At 33.2% G+C, this 24,623-nt stretch overlaps 1 protein-coding gene across 1 annotated transcript in view; it reads right to left on the reverse strand.

The window, feature by feature from the left end:
- The window catches only part of LOC110695411 (succinate-semialdehyde dehydrogenase, mitochondrial-like), a 28,406-nt gene extending 5,953 nt beyond the window's left edge, over positions 1-22,453 (reverse strand). The window contains exons 1-14 of the mRNA XM_021872648.1: positions 22,300-22,453; positions 21,398-21,529; positions 21,072-21,203; positions 20,773-20,886; positions 19,118-19,217; positions 18,574-18,622; positions 17,243-17,330; positions 16,221-16,331; positions 13,712-13,774; positions 13,447-13,557; positions 9,823-9,888; positions 9,662-9,739; positions 9,507-9,584; positions 506-572 (exon numbers count right to left, since the gene is read on the reverse strand). Of these exons, the coding sequence (XP_021728340.1) occupies positions 506-572; positions 9,507-9,584; positions 9,662-9,739; positions 9,823-9,888; positions 13,447-13,557; positions 13,712-13,774; positions 16,221-16,331; positions 17,243-17,330; positions 18,574-18,622; positions 19,118-19,217; positions 20,773-20,886; positions 21,072-21,203; positions 21,398-21,529 (1,189 nt within the window). The 5' untranslated portion in view covers positions 22,300-22,453. The remainder of the gene's footprint in view (positions 1-505; positions 573-9,506; positions 9,585-9,661; positions 9,740-9,822; positions 9,889-13,446; positions 13,558-13,711; positions 13,775-16,220; positions 16,332-17,242; positions 17,331-18,573; positions 18,623-19,117; positions 19,218-20,772; positions 20,887-21,071; positions 21,204-21,397; positions 21,530-22,299) is intronic.
- Positions 22,454-24,623: the final 2,170 nt, after the last annotated feature.

The following is a 24,623-nucleotide window of genomic DNA, read 5'->3' on the forward strand; positions in this document are numbered from 1 at the left end:
TGAAACTATACTATTCTCTCAAGGAAAAGGGTCATGCATGATGAACAGTCATAAATTACCACACTAGATTGCATAAATCGTTGCTTCATCAATGTCACAGTAAAGTGTCACATACTAATGTTGCAATATGAGGACATCAAAATTAAAGCATGGTGGTATAGATTGCCACAGACATCCAGGACTAAAAGTAAGTTTTAAGGGGCTTTGCCCTTGTAACAATGCCCCTTGCTCCTTTGAAATGTTGAAACTCTAATCACCATGATAGTAATTAATAGTTTCTTAGATAGCCTTAGTACTTGTCCCAACTCTAAGATCTTAAAAAATTCCACACATTGAATTAATATCAGAGCTAACATTAAACAAAAGTTCGCTGATTAAGGAGATTGTATTTTTTAATTTTTTATTAATGTGTTTTCCACTGGCATATATTATCATTAAACTCAACAAAACAAGATTAGTATCACCACACTATAAAGCCAAGGCTTTAAAATAAATTCCACCATACCTTCTTGAACAAGGATTCTATTAGCACATACACATGTTTGTCCACTATTACGGAACTTAGTCCCTAGCTGCGAAAGATAACCAAGACATTCGTTAGCGAGACCAAGAGAGCATATGACAAAAGTGCAAATTAGATCATGCATTAGGGCACATTTTCTTTCAAAACAATTTCATATGCTTTATAATAAATTTACATGGTAGTTAAACCAAAAAAAAAAAAAAGAAAAAAAAAAAGATGTTACATAGATGAACATATCATAACATTGCAGCCATACAGGACATAACATACAAAGTTGCGAACAAAATAATGGATGAGTTATATACTTCATACTTTCATTGCTTTCATTTTTTATTCCAGTGTTTCCCTTTTTGAGAAATTCCAAGTTAACAACATTTCCATTTTTGTTAAGTTTCTCTTGCATGTGTTCACACACCATATACTCATTTTTGCAGCATAGAAATTTGATACTAACCATTGTTACCCACATTTTTCTCTCTCCACGAGGGATCCGGTAAGAATCCCTCCTTATATAAGAACCCTAGTTATATAAGAATTAATCTCGGCCGTAGGATTAGATTGATATGAACGGCCACGATTAAAACAAATCACAAACCCTCAAACTCAAACATCTTTCACTTTCTCTCTCCTCAATCTTAACATTTGTGAGTTTCTCTCTCCTCAAAAACATCAAAAGCTGCACTTGGAAGAACTTTCAACAATTTTCCTTCACATTGTCAGTTAAAATCAACAACATTGGTCATAAAATAAGTTAATTTCACAAATTAAAAGCAAATTTTGGTGAAAAACTCTAGATATCATAATTCAGGTATGATTATATTCGACCATTTGTTTGTTTTTTCATGAATTTTCAGCGTTTTTTCTGTTTTGATTTTCATGAATTTTGCATGAGTTTGATGTTTCTGATTTGATTTTAATGAATTTCGCATGGAGTTTGATTTTTTTGAGTTCAATTTTTGCAAATTTAGGGTCCGAAATTTGCAGATTTAGGGTTTGATTTTTGCTAATCTTTTGATTATATGCTAATCTTTTGATTTTGTTCGAATTAATTACTTCGTTTTTTGCAATTTCACTAGTTTAATCTTTTGTGAATTCATCATTATAACTTCTATTCTTACTTTAATTGAATTTATGTGTTCTTTTGTAATATTTTCAATTAAGTTCCCTTGTATTTTGTTCGATTTTTTTTTTGTTTTTTTCCATCAATTTAGATTTTTCCAGAATTTCTCAATTTTTGAATTTTTTTTCTTGAACTTCATACAATTGATTATAGATCCGTCAATTTCGAATTGATCCATCCCGAATTGATTTTTGATATTGTGTTTTCTTATATGCTAATTTTTTTGCTTCATTTATCAGTTTTTTTGCAATTTTTTTCTTCAATTTTTGATGATTTATTGTAAATTAGTGCAAAATGTGTTGAATTCTGTGATTAGTAAATAAGCTTAGCATGTTCCAAATTATTTTTCAGCATGTCGAAACTCACATGACATCTCATTTATTTAGAAAAAAATTTAGAACATACAAAGAAAAATTTGAAAAATAGGTAGAATAATAAGTTTAGAACATAGGCAAAATACATTTTGAACATAGACGAAATAAATTTAAAACATAAAAATTTTAGAACAAGGAATAAATATTTAGAACATAGCAAAAAGTTTAGAACATATGCAAAAAGTTTAGAACATATGAAAAAACTTCAGAACATATAGGAATAAAAAAAATTAGAACATAGGTAGAAAATTTTAGAACATACGAGAAAATCAGAACTTAGGCAGAAAAATTTAGCACATAAAAGAAAATTTTAGAACATAGGCTAAGAAAGTTAGAACATAAGAAGGTAATTTAGAACATAGGCAACAAAAAAATTAAAACACAGGCAAAAAAATTTAGATTATAGGTATAAAAAATCAATTAACCTATACTAAAAGAGAATCTAAGATGACATTTGTCACGATGTCATTAATAATTTTCCCTCCTTTTTGCACTTTCCTTTTTTTTTTTTTTTACCAAATTTAAATGACTTCCATTTTATAAGCTACAATAATACTTATTTCTATTTTGACAACATATCTAACCTAATCATACCAATTAATATTTTTTTTTAACATATATTCTATATACTTTAATCTTTTAGTTACAAGTATACAAACATAGATTAAAAATAAGGTATTAAATATATCATTGTCCAAGATTATTATAATATTAAGGAGTATCAATTTTTTCCTCCAAGCTCCAACATTAATCGTTATGCAATGTGATTATTAAAATCAAAATAAAACCGCTACTACTCACTATAAATACATTTTTAAAAAGTTGATTATGGAATACTAATTATCCTAAAGTAATATAAATCAACTAAATTTTCATTTAATGCCGGTCAAAGTGTGGCAACAAAAATATTAAGGACAAATGTATATGAGTTCATATACGGGTACTAACCTTTTTTTTTTCCCCTTTTTTTATTGAAGACATATACGGGTACTAACCTAAGCTTATATTTTCGTTTTCTTATATAAAACCTAATAGGTTCTAAATTTCTATTAATAAATTATTTTTTATAAAATTCAAAACAATAACCTTTACGCTTGGTATAAATTAAAATTCAAGTTATTTTGTGACAAATATTTTTTTTGAATAAATTGTTAAATTAACGACCATTCTTTATTCCCCTCAAAAATAAAAATAAAAAATAAATAACTAAATAAAAACCATTCTTTATAATTTTTGTTGTATAGTTTAATTATAACCGTGCATGGCACGGGACTTAACCTAGTTAGAACATATAGGCAAACAATTTAGAATATAGGAAAAAAAAAATTAGAACTTTATAATAAAAACTTTAGAACATGGCCATTAAAATTTTAGAACATGATAAATTAAGGACATAGGAAAATAAATTAGAACTTAGACAAAATTAAATTTATAACATAAAAATAGTTTTAAAACATAAAAGAAAAATTTAGAACATATGCTTAAAAAAAAGAACATAAGAAGAAAGTTTAGAACGTAGGCGAATGGAAAAAAAAAATTAGAACATGGGGAAAAAAAATTTAGAACATCGAAAAAAATATTGAAACATTAGATCACACACAAAATAAAATTAAGACCGTAGGGGAAAAAATAGAATATAGGCGGAAAAATTTAGAACATCGAAAAAAATATTGAAACATAGGGGAGAAAAACAAGAAAATTAAGAACATTTGTAGAAAATTTAGAACATAAGGTTATAATAACGGTTAAATTTCACTACGAGTACTATTTAATTTGCATGTTACTATTTTTTATTCTCCATACTCAAAATAAGTGAGCTTAGCTTTGTAAAAAGTCGTCTCTTTACTGGCATCTTTCCTCAAGTGTTACTTGGTGATTTTTTTTGTTTTTTCTTTAATTTGGATCAATACGTGTCTTCAGTGATTCATTAAGTGGCGAAACTTGTATAATCAAATTGATGACATCATAATATTATTTGTGTATAAATTTCATAACCATCCCTTGAATGTGAATTTTATTGAAACCAAGAAGGGGTAATAGGTTTGTGTCTATTAGTGAGAGGAATTGTCTTCATAGAATCATAGTCTATCCATGTGGCTGCAAAGATGCTCTATCTTATACCAATCTTCACCATCAACATCAAGACTTAATCAAGGGACTATATGTGGTTTTTTGCAGCTAGTGGGGAGCTAGTGGGGAGGTGACTGATGCTGCTGCAGGTAGCCTGATGTTGCCGCTATTGGCTTGCTGCTGCCCTGCTGCTGTGCGTGGCATGCTACAGTGCGTAATGCCTCTTTCATACTTTTATGGGTTGATGGGGTTGATTGCAGCCGGTGATTTTATATTATAGGGTTATTGTAATGGTTAAATTCAGGTTGGATTACACTATTTAATTGTTGGGTATGCTAAAACCTATTAGCTCAAGTGGAAGAGCACTATGCAATTGCATAGGGGATGTAGGTTCGATTCCTACATAGTTTTTTTCTAAATTATTTTTTCACCTTATGTTATTAATTTTTAACTATGCTATAAATTATTTTTTTTCAACTTATGTTCTAAATTATTTTTCTTATGTTTTAAAATTTTCGACTTATGTTCAAAAAAATTTCTATTTATGTTCTAAAATTTTACCTAAAATCTAAATTCTTTTCTATGTTCTAAATACGAACTTCTCAAAATAAACAGAAATGTCATTACTAAAGGATCATTTTAGATGGTTAGATCAAAACTAATAAAGGGTTGAGATTGGTTCTTATATAAGATTGGGTTCTTATATATAGGAGGGTTCTTACATGAGCCTTCCTCTATATATATATAGTTTTATACATTGTTACGTATTAAAAATACACATTCACCGGAGGCCAAGAACAAAGCTCAGAAAATTATTCTAGGAACACATTATAAACAGTCACTAAAGTAAAAAAAATTAGGGAAAATCTATATTTGAGCCACCTAAACTAAATTCTATGAGGAGCATCATGGTGAATATCCCCATTATTCTTGTAAAATCAATGGGGTACCTTTTTTTTTAAACAAATCGAAAAAAGACAAGTTATTCCAGTTCATAACGGGTTTGAAGCCATGGGCTCAAACCAAAATTAAGAAGACAAAAAGTTCAAGATTTGAATTTTGCGACAGTTACCGCAAAAGCATTGGTTGCTTGGTAAATGTCAAACGTTTCTGATAATAAAGGCGAAAAAGATAGAACTAGGATCGTGGAACGAAGAAAGGTTTCCAAAGTGGTAAAAAGTCGGATAAAAAATCAGAAGGAAAAAAACATTTCGAACAAGAAGTCGCGTTTTAGGGATGGGTGTTTTATTTGCAAGGGGCCACACATAGCCAGAAACTACCCTAAACACAAACAACATTTTGCATTGTTAGGCAAGTTCAGTGACGACTAGGAGTCCATGGAGAAAGGGCAGGAAGATGATGTTGCACCTAGGATGAACACCAAGAATGGTCTTATTTAATGTAAGGTCTCTATAAACGGAAGCGATATGTGGGCTATGATTGATACAGGGGCTACCCATAATTTTAAGGTGGGTTAGTCCGGAAGATGGGTTAGAAAGTTCATCCATAATTAAAGGTGACTACCCATTATTGATGATGTTAATAAAAACATGTTGTGATAAATATTGAGTATTCTACATATTGTGCTTTCATATATTGTTAGGTGTGAAAGTTAGGTTGGTTAGTTGATTTGTGAAACGAAAAATTTGTTGTGACAATTTGGTAACAGCACCAAGCAACGCACTGCTTTGCTATCATCTCGAGGACAGATGATTTAGTATAAAATAAAACACCCATTGTGATAATTTTTTCTTCGACGCGACGCGACGCTTGCAAAGCGGTGCTTTGCTTGGTGCTGATACCAAATTGTCATAGCGAAATTTTCGTTTCACTATGGATGGCGTTAGATCAACTAACCAACCTAACTTTCACACTTAACTTATAAATGAAAGCACAATATAAAGAACACAATAGAACACTCAATATTTAACACAACATCATGCTTTTATTAATATTTTAATAATAAGTAGCCACCTTTAACGAAGGCTAAACTTTCAAACCCGTCTTCGAGATTAACCCACCTTAAGAAAATTATTGGTAGCCTCGGTATGAATTATAGTCCACATATCCCTTCCGTTTATAGTGCCCCTACAATAAATAAGACCATCAACGGGTTCTTTTTGCTCTTCCTTGATTGCACTCTATAATTTCATGGTGTTCATCCTAAGTGCAACATCATTTTCCCACTCTTTCACCATGGACTCATCATCGTCACTAGACTCGCCCAACAATGTCAAAAATTGTCGTCGATGGTAGTTTCTGGCTGTGTGTGGCCCTTTGCAAATAAAACACCCATCGCTAAAGCGCGACTTCTTGTTCGATGAGTTTTGTTCCTTTTTGTTGTAGGATTTTTTACCAGACTTTTCACCACTTTGGAAACCTTTATTCTTTCCAAAAATTTTCTTCTTTCTTTTCAGCCTTTGTTATCAGAAACGTTTGATGGTTTCCAATCAACCAGCGCTTCCACGATGATTATCGCATAATTCAAATCTTGTACCTTTTGTCTTCTTAATTCGGTTTGAGCCCATGGCTTCAAACCTATCATGAACTCGAATAACTTGTCCTCTTCGGACATATTGCTGATAGTCTGATACCAATGACATAAACTCCTTAACATACTCACGAATCGAACTATTATGCTTAAGGTCCTTCTACTTATCCCTTGCAACCCAAGATGTGGTGTTAGGTAAAAATTGCTTTCTAAACTCGTCAATCATCACATCCCACTCCGCCATAGCTTCGCATCCCTGAAAAGATACAGTGCGGCCAAATCAACTTTAACGCCATCTCCCCGGTCACTTTAAAATAGTGCTCCAAATCCCAAATGAAATTCTCTAGGGTCTTTAAATCCCTAGATCCATCGAATGATTTTAGTTCAAGGACCTTCGCACGATCCCTCGATGAGTATGGAGATGTCTTCTCTTCACTCGTCTTACAAAGAAGAGTGAGCTCTTCCCTCAAATATTTCAACTCAGCATCCATCTTAAATTCCTTCTCCTTGTAAAAAGAAGTTCCATTAGGACTAAACATTTCTCTTTGTTTTCCCACAAGACTTTGAATCATTCCATTCATTTCGTTTGAACCTGTTGGGTTAAAGAGAGTAAAAACCATTTTTTTGGTAGTTAATCAGTTTACTCCACAAGGAGGTTGTGGCCTACAACATTTGCCCACGAGTGGGTTGAGGAGTAGACTTTTTATGTCTATTTTATAATAAAAAAAATTAGTCTACTCTACAAGTAGGTTGTGACCAACAACGATTGCCCACAAGTGGACTGCGGAGTAGACTTTTTCATGTCTACAAACATTCACCTTTAGGCATTCTTCCTTCATCTCTTGGATTCTCTTGTAACCTCCCATTGAAGTGGATATTTATGGTGATTTAATCACATTTTGCTGTCTAGATTCATCCTCTAGCTTGAAACTCCATCCTTATAAATTTGGCTTGGGATACACATCATATACAAAAAAAAAGGCCTTTAAGTGAGAGTGGTGTGTAACCTTAGGGAATGTACCGACGATACAATGTGCACCTCGGTTGCGCCGAAATTCGTTTTCAAAAGCAGTGACAAAATTATGCCACACCATCTTTTTTATCAAACAATTACATTATTCATGCTATTATTTGTAGCCTTTGAAACACTTATTTTACAACAAAACCAACCCTCGCACAGTACTAGGAGGAAGATCAACATTTTAAAAAATAAGTACTTCTCGATCTTGGCCAAAGAGGCCTTGTTTTCTTCAGAAAATTTCACCATTTTTCTATAGTTCTTTAATAGAAGAATTTTTCGAAAGAACGCTAACTTTGTGGGACTAAGAGTGAGAGCCACGATTTAGAGGAGCGGGATTGAGACATTGATTTAAAGGAAGTGGATTAAGATGATAATTCACAGAGTAACAACAATTTCCCATTAATAGGAAATCTAAACTTTCCTCCGAACGATCGGCAGATTTGCAAATCAAGAGTCTTATGTGCACGAAAACTTCTTACCATTTAATGTTAAAGCATCCTTACTTCGCCTTTTCCCAATTCTAAAACTGTGGCAAGTAATCTTTGCTTAAATTCAAATTACATCCCATGAATTCTCTATTGTGATTTATTTCGATTTATTTCCTTTGGGGCTAGGAGAAGCTATTGTTGATGATGTTGAAGCCTTAAAACATGAAATAAACAATTTTGCTACACACCTCACAACCTTTTAGATAAATCATTAGCCAAACATATACTCTTTTTTTCTTTTATTTTTTTTACCCTTATACCTAAAGCAAAAATCAAGTTATGTATTTTCAATATTGAATTCCATACTTCATCCCCTCTTCTCACCTTGATCTACAATTTTCAGTGCGTAATTAAAAAGGGGAAAATATACTACGTTTTGATATTGAAATTAGCATTGAGATAGATCTTTAGTACTTTCCTCCTATACTAATATTGTAAAAGAGGGAGGAAGAAATGGATGGAACGAGAGAGACAAAGAAGGAAGTTGCTTTGGTTAAGGACTTGGGATTGTTAAGCCAATCACATCAGAACACCAATATTGTACTCCCTCCAGCCCTAAAAGAATGCTCCAAGGCCCTAATTTTTCACTTAATTAAGAAGGAAAAATTTTGCACATGGGTGAGGAGTCCGAGGACAATTATTAACAAGAAGAGAGAGAGAGTAGGTAATTATTACCTTTTATTATTTCACCCCTCTTACCCCATAATATCTACACATTTCCACTTTCTCTCTAAATGTATCTACCATATCTCTCTTAATTTACAAATTTCCACTTTCCCACAGTATTTACACATTTCCGATTTCTCTCTTAATTTTTCTAACGTAGACCCACGTTTTAACAAACTCTCTTACTTTATTAACCTTTTTTTACATCCACTTAGCACATCAAAACTCTCTCTTCAATTACATTAAGTTGTGTGCAAATAGTATATGTTAAGAACTTTCGGAAACGGAGTGAGTAGATTAGACAACAGAGGCCCACCAAAGCAAATCATTAAAAAAAAATTAAAAACAAAAAAAACAGAAAACCTAATTAGAAAACAAACTCCTAGAGCTTTACCAGACTAATTCTGTCTACTGAGACCTAGATTATAGAGAATCTACTTAATCCAGTGAGTCAAGTTCTGCTTGGTTCAGATCGAAGAATGAATTCTGTGGCACTCATTGGTTGGCTAACCAGCTGCTTCAAAACCCTACAACATATTGAGTTAAAGCACCTAATGGACCCACTTTACCCCTTCTGTACTCCTTGCAGCACATGTAGATCACTCTTTCCAAGTTTCTAGGAATCTAAAAAGGCCTTAAAATCAGTAACCAATTCCAGCAGAAAAGAGATAGATGTATCTTTACTGTTTAGATAAAATTTGCAACTTCTGTAAAATAAAAATTAAAATGACATAAAGCAAAATTTATTCTTACAGCTCCTTTCACTGCCACATCCAAGTCTGCATCATCAAACACTATGCAGGGTGCATTGCCACCAAGTTCCAGGGATAGCTTAACATAAATAATGGAGATTATTAGGGTATCAGCATACAAATCCGAAACAGACAAAAATAAAAAATTAACCATACCCTTTTTACAGTATTAGCTGAACCAGCCATTAATTTCTTTCCCACAGCAGTTGAACCTGTGAAAGTGATTTTTCTCACCTTACAAAATTACAAGCATTGTCAGACATTCAGTAACAACAAATACTGAGAAAGACACAAAAATCCTTTATCAGAATTCCAACCTGCGTGCTGGCCAGTAAAGCATCCCCAATTTCTTTAGCATTTCCCATGACAACATTCACTACACCCTGAAACGTAGAAAGAAAAGCACCCTTACACAAGTGACCCAAAATTATATGTTATCTTCAGTAGAAACATTCAACTCTACAACACGAGAACGTTTATTATAGAATACAAAATAATATGGCAGTACAGAAAGGAAATCCACTAAATCTTTTCTCCATTGACTTTCCTTTCTAAGGGATCAATTCGGCTGCACAAAATCACAAAATCGATAAGATTTATATGTATTTGAGGAATGAATTCATGAATTTTTATAAAAAAAAATTTCCTACTTTTTCCACATTTTTCTTACACTCAGCTACCTTTTTTTCCTTCCTTACATTATCCACTTATTTCTTATATTTACTCACCACATCAACACTTTTATTCCAGTTTCCTTAATTTGTATGCAAACAGAAACATAGGGAACTTAGAGCAGTTCATTCTGGAGCAACTATTTGCCAGATCGAGTGTTCATCAGCCAAAATAAGATTTTCTTATGAAAAGCAAATATGAAAACACCTTCTAGGGAAAATCTGAAACCACCTACATTTTTATTTTTTTTTTTGGTAAGCACCATAAAATCAATTTAATCTACTTTTGCCTCTTTCTTGCACATTTAAGTCGATATAGGTTTGATATTTTGGGTGTTTTGAAAATTCAACAAAGAATACTACAAAAAGTTCGGGATATTTTTTCTTTTTCTTTTTCTTGAAAGTTGGGATCATGAAAAAAAACGCGGTCGCGGTCGCGTTTGCGGAAACGGTCGCATTGTCGCGGAAACGGCTTGTAACGGTTAAATAAATTGGATCGCGGGTTTTGCGGCGTGAATGTTTAAAAAAATTTCACGTAAGCAGAATTTTTAGTTTGTAGACCCATATTCTTTGTTTTTATACCATATTATAGCCAAAACTATACTCCATAATAAATACTAAAGACAATATAATGTAGACCATGTAGTAGTGCAGTACTATCTTCAGTAATATTCTAATCTAAAGATGTACTGCTTAGTTAAAAACTTAAAATACTTGTACGTGTACTTTTAAAATTATTAAATCATTTTTTTATAAATAAAGGGATAACGGAGGGTGGGTCCAAAAATATGAAAAATAGAAAGAAAAGGAAGTTAATTGAAATTGGGGTCCAATTGTCTAATCTTTCAGCCACTCATTTTTAATTTCTCTCTCCTCTCTCCTCTATAATTTTGTCTGTTGTCGCTGTCAAAAAAAAAAAAAAAAAAAAAATTGTTTGTTGCCTGTTGAATAGTCTGAATGTTTGACCTTGACCCATCTTCAACCTCCTTCTTCGCCATTTATGAAACTCCGGAAGCTTGAAGCCGTGAAATCGCAAAAGCATAAAAAGGATAGTAGGAATTTCTGAAATTTAACGGCCGTTAAATGCCTATAACGGTTCCAGAACGCTGTTCCACCGTTATGGAACGGGAGATGCACCGCGTTAGGTGCGATTTTTGACTCGCCGTTATATAACGGGGTTTTTCGGTTCGGTCTCTCTAAAACCCATTACAAAGTGCCCGTTTCATAACGGAACGGCCGAGTTTTGTTTCCATGGTTGGGATAATATATAAAATTAAATATGTAATTTATTGCAAGAACCTCTAACTATGAATTTACTCTGTTACTAGCTTCATTCAAAGAAAATTATTTTATATACCAAACAAGTAAAATATAAAATGTTACTTTTAAAGAAAGGAAAAATGATTAAATTAAAGGAAGAAACCATATACCAGACGATATAAAGTTCTCAAAAATCATAAAAACAACATATAGAGGACAAGCTCATTTACGGAGGAAATAAATAATAAATCTTTTATCTCTTATATTCAGAAAATTAATAAGCCGGTTTAATTCCGTCCTATAGGCTTGTGTGATACAATTTACAAATTAATAAACAAGCTAATCTCTTCTAAGTTGAGACCCCTTCTCCAGAATTTGATTAGTCCTTTCCAATCAATAATGACTAATTGACTGTTCTTGTCAACCATGTGATGATGCTCCTGCTATGATAATTATAGTAGGTAGAGTGAGTATAATCCTGGCTAAACCTTAGGCCTTTTTTTTTTTTTTTTTTTTTTTTGTATTTTCCATCATGGCTGCTAGTCTTGACTAGATGCTAAACTACCAGTTCCTAGATTTTGACTGAGTCTTTTAAATACTTTTTTGGGAAGACTTTTCTTTTGAAGGTTCCTTTTAGTTGGAGGTGTAGTCCTTGAAGAACTAGAAATTAATGAATTTGAAGCACATGAGTTATTTTTATTTACGATAACCTTTTTTTTTTTTTTTTTTTTTTTTTTTTTTTTTTTTTTTTTTTTGTTAATCTTCATATGCAAATTTATTTTACTGAAATGCAGTTATCATGATTCTGATTTTGATCTGGTACATGGATGATTTTCTAACTGGTGTTACACTCATCAATGCTTAGTTTAATAACCCAGCACTTTTTTGGTAGGCAGTTTCTGACATAAATTTACGTTTGCTATTCAGGTATTGTTATTACAAGTTTAAAGATTTTAGTTTAGCTGTAAAAGAACTTTTTACATGTGTCAGCTTGATGAGGGTAATAAATCTGCATACACTTATTTGGTGGGGTTCTCATTTTATAATGTGGATGTTGGATCACAAGAAATTGTATGCATGTCTGTCTTCTTCCTCCTCTTGGTGACTGGCTTAAGTATCATATCATTAGGGACAGTCCTTATCAACAATTAACGGGTACAAGAGAGCAGAGGAGTCACATATGTAAGCACTCCAATTTGACCGTGATTTTCTGGAGGCTTGGACTCATCTAACTCAGGTACCGTGTATCAACTTCCCTCTTACTTCTCACATTCTTCTATCGTGAATTTGTTCCTCAAGCTGAGTGCTGTTGTCTGTAATTTGGAAAATCATCATAACTGACAAGTTCTCGTCTTGAATGTTCAAATTTTTAGACTTTGAAATAGAAACCAATTACCATCTTTTTGTTTCTCATAGTCCTTGCACTTATCATGGTGCATAAATTTAGGTGATAAATTGTTTGGTTATCTATTGTTATCTTATTGAAAAGGTAGATATGACAAGAGATATTGGGGAATTTGGGGTGTACTTTTTAAATGTAACAGAGAGAGTACGGAGTGGATAAGAAAGACTAAGAGAGTAATAAATTATGATGGGGCTCTATCCCAAACTAGAAGTGTATTTATGAAAACTGATTCAGAATAGATGAAAAGTGTTAAAATAATTTTGGTCGAGGAAGTATCTCTGCATAATGTTTTTAATTTCGTGTTTGCAGTATGGGTGCACAACATACTTGACTATTTCGTGTTTGCAGTATCAGTGCACAACATACTTTATTATTTTGTGTTTGCAGTATGAGTGCACAACATACTTGACTAGATTGTTGATTTCAGCTTTCACTTTTCAGGAAGTGTCAATTATTATTAGTATTAATTGAAACTGCAAGTGCAAGTGCAAGTCCTCTTATCCTTTTGTTTGATTTTACAGTACATTGACTATTTTTATGAAATAAGGGAGTGAATGATTAAGATGCTGAGAGAGATAACAAAACACCCAATCCAAAGTAATTACCGGAGGTATCCCAGCCTGAATGGAGAGCTCTGCTGCTGCCAAAGCTGTCAATGGAGTAAGCTCTGATGGTTTAATCACTACTGTGCAACCACTAGCAAGAGCAGGACCTACCTGATAATGTTAAAAGAACATGTTAATTTATCACAGATCAATCAAAAATAAAAATGAACAAATTGAACAACAATTAATTGCTCAATGGTGGTTTTCCCCAGACTTCATAGTAATTGCTTAGAGGTATCTAATAAATCATGAGAGAGTTTGAGACCTTTCTGGTAATCATTGCCAGTGGGAAATTCCAAGGAGTTATGACTCCAACAACACCAACAGGCTGCAGAGAAGATTTTCAGCAATTCATTAGGAAACAGCATCAAATGAAAATTTCAATGTAGAAGGGTATAAACAATCCAACAGCAGCACAGCGATATCCAACTCTCAGACCTAATCACATAAGATAACTTCATACTTCCCCCTATCCCACTAAGACCAGTAAAGGAAAAACAGTATACTAGTTAAATGAATTCCTACTGCAAAGAGACACTTAAATGGGACTCTTGACATGGGACAAAGGAAGAACTCAGGATGCAATATAAAATGAGATACAATAGAAACACAGACTGGAACCTATATGATAACGACTCCACTGTTATTTCTCTAACAGAATTTTTTTTTTTAAAAAAAAAAAAAAAAAAAAAAAAAAAAAATATAATTGCAAATAGCAGTAAGTACAATAACAGGCCAATATATTAGCACCATTCTAATATTTTCCTCACAGGGTAACATTGATATTCCCCTACCGCTTTAGCCCACAAAAAAACTATTTACTTATCCTATCCAACAAGTGATTCCCTTGAAAACTAGTGCATTCTGTTCTAACCATAAACACCATAGAACTGCCATAAAAGCATTTTGCTTACGCCACAACATCTTCTCCTTTGCCTCCTAAAGCTCAAAAAAACAAACTTGCAACAGATGTAAAACAATGTGGGATAAGTTGTACAATCCATATGGAAAACTCCTCTACCAAATATTGGTACATATCTCACAATAATGGTTTCAATCTCAGTATTAGCACAACACATTATACACACATATGGAAAAATAGCCATCCATGGTCTTCATCTTTGAAGTACATCATTAGCGTTAATTCTCTCAAAACCAAAGGTCCACACAAATGCTATCACCTCAAGAGAACCCCTGGCCATCCAAAAGACTTGTGGACTAGGAAAGGGGGGGGGGGGGGGGGGGGGGGGGGGTTACCTAGCTGGCAGAGAAAGGTAGACCAAAAAAAGACTAGCAAGCAAAGGTGTCCACTTTATCCCCAACAACTATCTCAAAAATCACAAAGGGCTCAATTATTTCCTATCATGAAGACGCCTCCATAAATGAAGAACCCAAACATTGCTAACTAGGAGCTTTGTGTAAAATGGACAAATCATATCATAAACAAAAAAAATAATAATAAAATAAAAAACCACAGAACATAGTTCAGCTGTTTCCCTCTCTAAAGTCTAAACATACTCCCAAAATCTAACGCGATGGCCATATTCCACCTTGAAACCAACTAACAAGAGGAAGACTGGATAAACTTTTGAACAAAGAGCAATCAGAAGTCATCGAAAAATCACACTGCAGATCCCACCCTTCAACCAACTTGTACTTTTACTCACTCGGAATTACATGATGCTACAACAATTGAGATTCAACAAGAAAGCCCCATCACCACTTTCCCACCAAAACATTTTATAACAAGCCTTCCAATTCATAATCTTCCTTTCTCTTTCAGCCAACTTTCACTTCACCAAATGATCTCTTCTCCTCACGGTGGAGGAGAAGCTGGGCGGAAGGGCAACGGGAGAGGGGGAAGAGGATGGTTGCTGGTGGTTTTTGCTGTGGATTGAGTTTTTTTTTTTTTTTTAATTTCTAATACAACTTAATTGTTAAAAAAATAGATAAATCTAACTATAGTTAAAGATTTAGTAAAAAATTATCATTAAAGTCGTGAGTAAGAAATTTTAAAAATTTATGACTACCAAGGAACATAAGATTTTTTACATTTCACCACTGAGAAAATTTAAAAATAGTCTTACCAAAGAGAATTTCCCTTGTCACTTAGGTAATAATTATCCTTTTATATTCCCTAAAACAGAAACACATGTGTCGAAGCACGCCATGGAATATCACATATGTAGATGCTATATAAACCCTATACCAAAAGAGCTTGATGACTTTGAAGTTATTTCTCTGAAAATTGTCCTTTATTTAAACACTAAACCCACAAGATGGTCTAAGATATAGATGCCTCCATAATTATAGCTAATTATTTAAACACTTTATTGTAAATCAAGGTAACTACTCTTATAAAATACAAGGAAAGACTTTTTTCTTTTACATGACTTAAAAATCAAATTCCAACACATAACATGCCTAATATAAGAAATGAAACCTTCCACAAGAAATCTATCTATCCAATATCTTCAAATCTACAAACTATCAAGAGTGTTAATTGTTGATTCTTCAAAAACAATTCTAGATCTTATCTACTCCCTTAATCTAAATCTTACAAATATATTGAAGTAAGGATTCACTTTTATACGGCCTGTAAAGCATTAGTACCAATTTTGTTCCTATATTCTAAAGACTTCATAACCTATTATGTTCCTACTTTCTGAAAGGAAAATTCCACTACAAGCAAATAACATTAAACTACAACACATATTTATATTATCTGATATTTTGTAAAAGTGGCATAATTTATTTAGACTTCATAGACATACCTGTTTTAGAACAAACAACCGTCGATCAGATAGTGGAGTAGGAATGATTTCACCATATACACGTTTTGCCTCCTCAGAAAAGTATTCAATAAAGGAAGCCCCATAAGCAACCTGCAATGAGAAATTAAGTGGTTGCTACAAAATTATAATACACCCAATGTAATCAAGCTAATGTTCTTGGAAAAAGAAATTGAATAAAATTTTCTACAAAAATCTCCAAGTAGATTTTGGAGTTCCTATTTGAACTAATAGCAATTTTAAAAAATACCCTTTGATTGGTTATTGTCACTTACTGACATAATATAAACATCGTTTTCAAAGAATGTAGTACAATTTAAAAAATACTACTTCCTCCGATCTTAAATGTTATTGACTTATTTCCATTTTGACTGTGCACTTTTGTTAGGCATTACTTTCACCACAAGTATCTATAGTTGTATATTAGTAAAAAAAAAAAACGGTTGAATATTGATAAACTAATCATTGAGATGATCAAATAAGAACCAACATGGAGAGATGACCATGAACTAGTTGACCATGAATTGATGGAAGCTTTGACAATCTAACATGCGCCAACTTTTGTCTAACTATTTGTGATTTGGTGCTTGACTAATATTTGATTTGTGAGGAATTATGTGTTAGTTCCTGATATGGCAATAAATTTAGATATTGGTTTGTCTATTAGTAATGTTCCATGACACACTTATATGCACATTGAGGACAAAGGCATTTGTTATATTAAGGAGCCATCATATGATTTTAGATATATTTGTTCCTACTTGCTATCTATGTTGTTGCCTATTCCCTTATAATGTTTTTTTTTACCACATTATTGGCCTAATTTAGCCCCGTCTATTACTAGTTCCAAGCTTGGATTTGGGGATAAAAGGGGTAGTAGTGTGCACAATTTGTGCACAAGTTATGCACAATTTGGGTGAAAAAAAGTTAGATGGTGTTTTGTTCTTGCATTGTGAGTTGGAAAAGATTACAGAAGTATTCAAAAGTTGGAAAAAAAATATTACCTCACCAATTGCTTCTTTTAAGGGTTTTCCTTGCTCTAATGTAATCAGTTGTCCAAGCTCCTCCTTATGAGCAATCAGCAAATCATACCTGAATGAAATAATTGTTAAGAAAACTAAACAATGACGCAAGATATAAATTTGCCATAAACAAAATAATAAGTGTTATTTTCAGACCCTGTTTGGAAACATAGCCTCGCACAACTACCAATTTAATAAACATAATACCATATTAACTTAAAAATTCACGAACAATTTGGAAGTAAATGAAATGCAATAATCCATCATACACAATATTTATGCACCAGAATAAAAAAAATATATATCCCTATTCCAGAAAGTTTGATACACTATCTGCTTTAAGGTGTTTCTAGAAGTTCGACTTATTTCTACTTGATCCAATTTCTGCAAAATCCTTTTACTATTTACCCCCTCACTAGTTACACCATTATACTGTCTCTAACTTTATCCACCTTTTTTTCTTACACTCACACCTTTTACTACATCCCTCTTACTCTATACACCTTCTTTCTTTCACCATTTATTTTTCAACTTTCCTAGAAACAAGACTCTACATAAAGTAACTCAAAATGGAATAATTTAAATCGATTGAGATAATAATTTCCTATAGATATATTTATGAGGTTACAAACTGTTTTTAGTTAAAACTAAATTTTGCTAAATTAAGTGATTACCTACTTCCTTTGTTCCTTTAACATTGCAAAGTTTACCTACAAAGGAAATTTTACAAATATTACAGCATACCGATTTTAGGAAAATAAATATCACATTTCCCACTACAAAGGCATGCAGAAGCTTTTGCTAATGAGAACAAAAAGATTTATGGAAAGACCAGAGGAGTGCCCATAATCTCACCATCTTATCCAAAAATTCTGAAACAGTAACGTTTTCCAATAGCTCTAAATTGTTGATTATAATAGCTCCAACTCTTTAGAGTCTTTCCCAAAGAAGAAAATCAAGAAACTAGATTACATTCTTCCACTTGGAAGTCTAAGAAAAATAAATAAAATCATAAATTGTAAACTTATGATAGAGGCAATGAAAACAATTAGGGAAAGAATACTCTTTAATCCAAAACCCCTGTCAATACCTGACTTTAGTATCCAACTTTATGTCTGTCCATTGGACATATTTAATTATTGTGCATAAAGCCAAGGCATACCTAGATCTGGAAACTTTTTATAACATCAGTTCAAAACAAAACTATACAAAATGTGGCTTCATAAATGAAAGCAGAAAACAGTCTGGTACTATTTTCATAGACATTGATTGAAGAACATCAAACACGAAAGAGATAGAAAACAATTTGATACCATTTCCGTAGGCATTTGCTCCTTTCAGCTGCTGTGGTTTTGCTCCATGCTAAAGGGAAAACAAACAAAAGCGAAATCAAAGAGGGGATTAAGCAAAGACATGACATCAACAAAAAGTGAGCAAGAACTAATTCAGTTTAGACCAGGGGAACTGAAGTACAACATAAAAGGCACTGCCACACCAATGAAACGACAAAAAGCCATTTGGACAGTTATATACTTTTTATTTTACCAATAATAATACAAAAAACACAGGAATTTTTAATTATTATAAAATGTCTATGTAGTCTACATCCAAAACAGCCATACCCAACCTTGATTAAACTAGTTTTAGAAACACCACATTGTGCCTCTACAGTTGAAAATACCAACAAGGTTAATATGTTTTAAAAATTAAGTACAAACCTACATTAAGCTTCTACTGCATTCATTGGAAACCTTTATTACATGTCAGGACTAAAAGATGAGAATTGTAAATATAAAGAGTTCAAGACTATTTCAGAATGTTACAAAATGCAAGATTGATTGGACTCAAGTCACATACAACTGAATGTTTCATAAGCTGCAGATATTGCATCATTTGTCTCCCTTCCACCCATGCATGGAACATTTGCTACAACATCACCAGTGGCAGGATTGGTCACCTGTCATCTCATTGTGTAAACTTTAGCTGTGAAAAAAGTTCATGAAGCCCATACAAGTCACCTTTAAAGACTAAAAAATATTGCTTCCTTAAATGATAATCAAGTAAAGTAAAACTAATATGATGCAGGTACAAGATTCCTACTATCTTGCCATCCGAAAATTCCACTAAAATGACTGCCTGACAGCACTCATAGCAAAATTATCAATTAAGAACAGGCAATATTTTAACTAAATTCCACTCAGATGGCACCTAAAAACAAAAAAATGAAGCCATTAGAGATATCCAGCACATTTTTTCTTCTAGGGGGAGGATATTGCCCTGTTCATGGCAACAGTTGCTCATTTCTAGATTAATGTTGTCCAAAATAGACTCAAAGCTTGATAATTCCTGGAATTTCTAATGAAATCTTTGCCTAACTTCTTTTTCTTTTTCTTTTTTTCTTTTTTCTTTTTTTTTTTTTTTAATCACTGTTACTTTGTACATAAAGATCTTATCCTCCATTTTGTTCACACCCCATTGTGATTCATTGACTTGTCAATGTCTACAACACCTTGGCTTTTGTGCTTCAGCTTGGTTCTTGGGTTGCTCCATATATGATTTCACATGCATGTTAGATTATGGAGCATTTTGACAACTGTTAGTCCTACCCACCATTTGAAACCTTCATTTAAATTCACACGGGATTCGAAGAACCCAGCTGATTCGCTGGCAGCTGAGTTACATGTTCTACAGAGACAAAATGCAGCTTGAAAACTCCCATGCTTTCTTTACTATCTTCATATGGCAGCTAGATGAGAACCAATCTGTAAGAGCACACAAGTTGCATAGAAACTTGGCTATGGGGTGATTTCTCCATAATCTTCACCATTCTCCTTCACAGCTTCTTAATTAAGGAAAATGAAATATGAGGTGGCCTCGTCAAAGGAACAACAAAGGTCAAGGATGACACTGGCTAGCGACACTAACTCGACAAGCATTTTGATTTCAAAAACTGATGTACCAAGATGGAAAGAAGAATGTTCTATGTTCAACTAATATTTACCAGCCACTAATGGTGCTATTGATCTTTTGGTACTAGGTGACCAAATTTAGGAGCTGAGTGGGCATAGTTAATTACCTAAATGAGAAAAGGGACACTCTGTGTTCAGCCACTTCATAACCAGCCACTTGTAGTGCAAATGATCTTTTAGTTTGTGCATTGTCATTTGTCAAAGTCTAAATTTATAAGTGTTGCGTTTGGCAATTCTGTAATTTTTTAAGTAACATAAATCACACATTCCTATAGAGTGCCAGAGGATGTGGTGTTCACTGGTCTATCTCTATCCCAAAAAAGGATTATTCCCAAATCTGTATTCAGGCAGTCAAAACAGAATGTTTACTTTCAGCTATAAGTACGGGTAACAATGTGCATATTCTTTTCAAAAGAAAATTGAGTGTTATTCTAACTTACTAACTCTATATTAACATATATTTAACCCACATTACCTATTCATAAACCACAAGTATCCAAGAGACCAACAATTTTTGAAACCACTAAATCAAGAGATTCATACCTCGATAACCTTCCCATCATAAGCTTCAGTCCATTTTCCAGCAATCAGACCTTGACTTCTTAACAGTCCTGAACTATTAAGCCTCGTAGCAACATTTTCAGCTTTAGTGCTCATCTAAAGGAACAAGTCGTCATCATATTAGCATTCAATAATATAATGCCAACAGAGAGTACAAGGATATATCAATTTTCGCAGCACCCACAAACTTAAAACATGAAAAGAACTGAAAAACATCAAAATGACCAAAGTATTCCAATAGAAAACCATAACCCTCCTGAATTTCATCAACAAAAATTTACCCTGCATCTAGAAACGACAGCACGGGTATGCCCACCATAAGCTTCAGTCAATTTTCCAGCAATCACAGCTTGACTTCTGAATAGTCCTGAACTTTTAAGCTTCATAGCAACACTTTCAGCTTTAGTGCTCATCTAAAGAAACAAGTCGTCATCATATTAGCATTCAATAATACAATGCCCACAGAAAGTACAAGGACATATCAATTATTGCAGCACCCACAAACTTTAACTCATGAAAAGGAATGAAAAAACATCAAAATGACCAAATATTCCAAAAGCAGACTATAACTCTCCCGTATCTCCTGATTTCATTAAGAAAAACTTACCCTGCATCTAGAAATGACATCACGGGTAGACGCATTATAAGCTTCAGTCCATTTTCCAGCAATCAGAGCTTGACTTCTTATTAGTCCTGAACTTTTAAGTCTTGTAGCAACAATTTTACCTATAGCGCTCATCTAAACGAACAAACCGTCCTCATATTAGCATTCAATAATACAATGCCAACAAAAAGTGCAAGGATATATCAATTTTCCAGCACCCACATACTTTAAAAAAATATATATAATAATAATAATAAATAAATAAATAAAACCCATCAATATGACCAAAGTATTCCAATAGCAAACCATAACTTGTAATTAATTACTTGGAGAAAAATACGTCAATTAGGAACTAATCATGAAAAACATTATGGTAATCATGTTTTAAACGACCACTATAGAATTTTCACAATAACGCTCTTGAATTTCATCAACAAAACCTTACCCTGCCTCTAGAAATGACAACACAATTATGTTTGAAGTATCATTGACAATGGCTAATTTATGATCAACAATTCATGACTCATGTCCAAAATGAAATGCGTAGGGTAAGAAATAAGTCACATAACCCATACTTCCGATTTCGCAATGCCGGTAAAGTACTGATTTCCTTGTAAAATACCATAACATATCATAATCAGCCAACAATGCAGAAGAAGAGGTCTAATTTCATAGTTCAATCCTAACATTAAAGGGTTGTGCAATACATTAGCGACAAAATTTGATTCAATTATCAAACAAAACCCGAAAATCACATAATTTTAGTACTTTAAATCTTTAATTATCAAATTAGGCTCATAATTTTGTTTTCTACCAATATAATCACTGGTTATGATCTTTCTTAATCTTGTTATTCAGAACCAATTGATATGATATGATGATGATCACAAAAACAAATATCTTACCTCAAAAGCTGCTTCAATGGAGGATACAAGTATTCGTTGCCTCGTTGGAGAACGTCAAGTACGATGTTGAGTGTGCTTCAATAGAGAACTGAGAGAGAGGGGATCCGTTTCATTCGTGTCAATTATTTTATTTTTATCTTTTTACACAGGCATGCCCCAATTATAAATGGGTCAGATAAATCCAATAAATAAATGAGTCAGATAAATCTAATAAATAATTATATCTAAACCAAGTGTACAAATTCTTAAATGGACCTGGTTCACACTAATTTATTGTGGACCACTAACATTAGAGAAAATATGGTTGTTTTATTAACAAAAAAAAGGGTCACTATAATTTTAAATAAGGTCACTATGTTGAAATAAAAATCATTTTGGTAATATATAGGCCTAAGTGGTTATTTTTGTAATGAAATATTTTATATACTGATTAATATGAATAATAAAGGTCACTATGCTAAAATTAGGGTAATAGCGTCGTATTTCAAGTTCACAATATTATTAAACGTTGTAGTAGTTTTAATAAAGGTTACTATGTTAAAAATAAGGTTACTATGTTAAAAATAATGGTCATTATATTCAATATAATGTCAGTTGCGTGTGTATAGACCTCGGGTCCACAATAATATTATTGTGGACCAGGTCCACGCAAGTGTTTTTGAACCAAGTGTAGGTTACTATATGTCTATCCCTACATGGCTACACGCCTACACCCCCATCCACCATCTAACAAATACTCCGTAAAGAAATTTTTGTATAGAAGTAAAAAATAAAAAAAATGGAAAATTCTACGCTATAACCCTCAGGTGTTCGAAATTCTACGTTGTGCCCATGGTTTTTGAAATGTCTACCCTGTAACCACAAGGTTCCATTAGTAACTATGTTGTACCCTTAATGCTAAATCTCCGTTAATATAGTTCCGTTAGACATAAATTAAATAAACAATTTAAATAAATAAAAAAATTTAAAAAAAAAAAAAACACCAAACCCACCCCATGGTAAGCCCGTTGCCACCGCCAGCCCGCCCCCCTTCCCCCGGAGCGTCGGCTGCCTAGACTCCTTCCCCTCCCCCAACGTCGGCGCTGCCCCGACCACCTCCCCTTCCCCACCAATACATCACGAAATTCAGTGAATCCCATCCCCCAAATCCCAAACCCTAACACTAACCTTCGATTTCCGACAGCAGGAGGCTAGGGCGGAGAAAGAGAAAAGGAACAACAGCGAATTGCTATGACAACGGTGAAGGGAGATGTGGCTCGATGTTTTCCGGCAGTCGGGAGGTTATTTAAAGTGTTTTAGAGCGGGGGGGAGGGGTTACGCGAGGTTTTACGGGGAAAGGGGAAGGTCATTGCGGCGGCGCCGACACTGGGGAAAGGGATCTGAGTGGCGGCCAACGCTCGAGGGGACGGGGTAGGGCTAGTCGTGGGTTGCAATAGTTGGTTAGGGGTGGTTGGGTTGGTGGTTTTGATTTTCTATTCTTTTTTAAATTTTAAATTTTTATTTTTTTAAAGATAACGGAAATTTACTAACGGAAACTTAACGACAAGGGTACAACAAAGTTACTAATGAGACCTTGGGGTTACATTGTAGACATTTCAAAAACCATTGGCACAGCGTTGAATTTCGAACACCCGAGGGTTAAAGCGTAGAATTTCCCAAAAAAAATTATACATCACCATCTTCACCTTACTGCTTCTCATCAAAAAATTCATCCCCCATTTCCTCTCTCTAAAAATCTTCATCCTCCATTTTCTCTCTCTAAAAATTTTATCCTCTATTGTTTCTCTCCAAAAAGCATTCATCCTCCATTTTCTCTCTCCAAAAAACTCCATTTTCTCTCTCCAAAAACCTTCACCCTTTCCACAATCTCTCTATATAAACCTTCATTTTTTTTTCCTTTTAGGAGTTTCATCATAATCTATTCACGTCACCACTAACCGGAACTTTATCGTCGACGCAAATTCATTGATGATGTACTAATTTCTCTTCTTTTTTTTTTCCAATTCAACAATTTTCATATAATCGTTAAATATCGATTTCATTACCCTAAATTTTTTCCCCAAATTAATTGTCAAAGCATAGAAAGAAATCTTAAAACATTGGATGAATTATACTATTAATGTTTGATATATTTTAGTTTTTTTTTCTAGATATTAAAATATTGGTAAGAAGTGATGTTATTATAGTTAAGTTATGTTAAAGTATAGAATTTTCTAGTTTTTTGAATTAAATTATGTTGTGTTCTCATATTGTAGGATTGTTGGACAAGAAAGTTGAAAACAATGTACAATTGCTGTAATTTTCTGTTATTTTATAGGATTATT

The sequence above is a fragment of the Chenopodium quinoa genome, unplaced genomic scaffold (genome assembly GCF_001683475.1).
Source record: "Chenopodium quinoa cultivar QQ74 unplaced genomic scaffold, ASM168347v1, whole genome shotgun sequence".
Classification (NCBI taxonomy): Eukaryota; Viridiplantae; Streptophyta; class Magnoliopsida; order Caryophyllales; family Amaranthaceae; genus Chenopodium; species Chenopodium quinoa.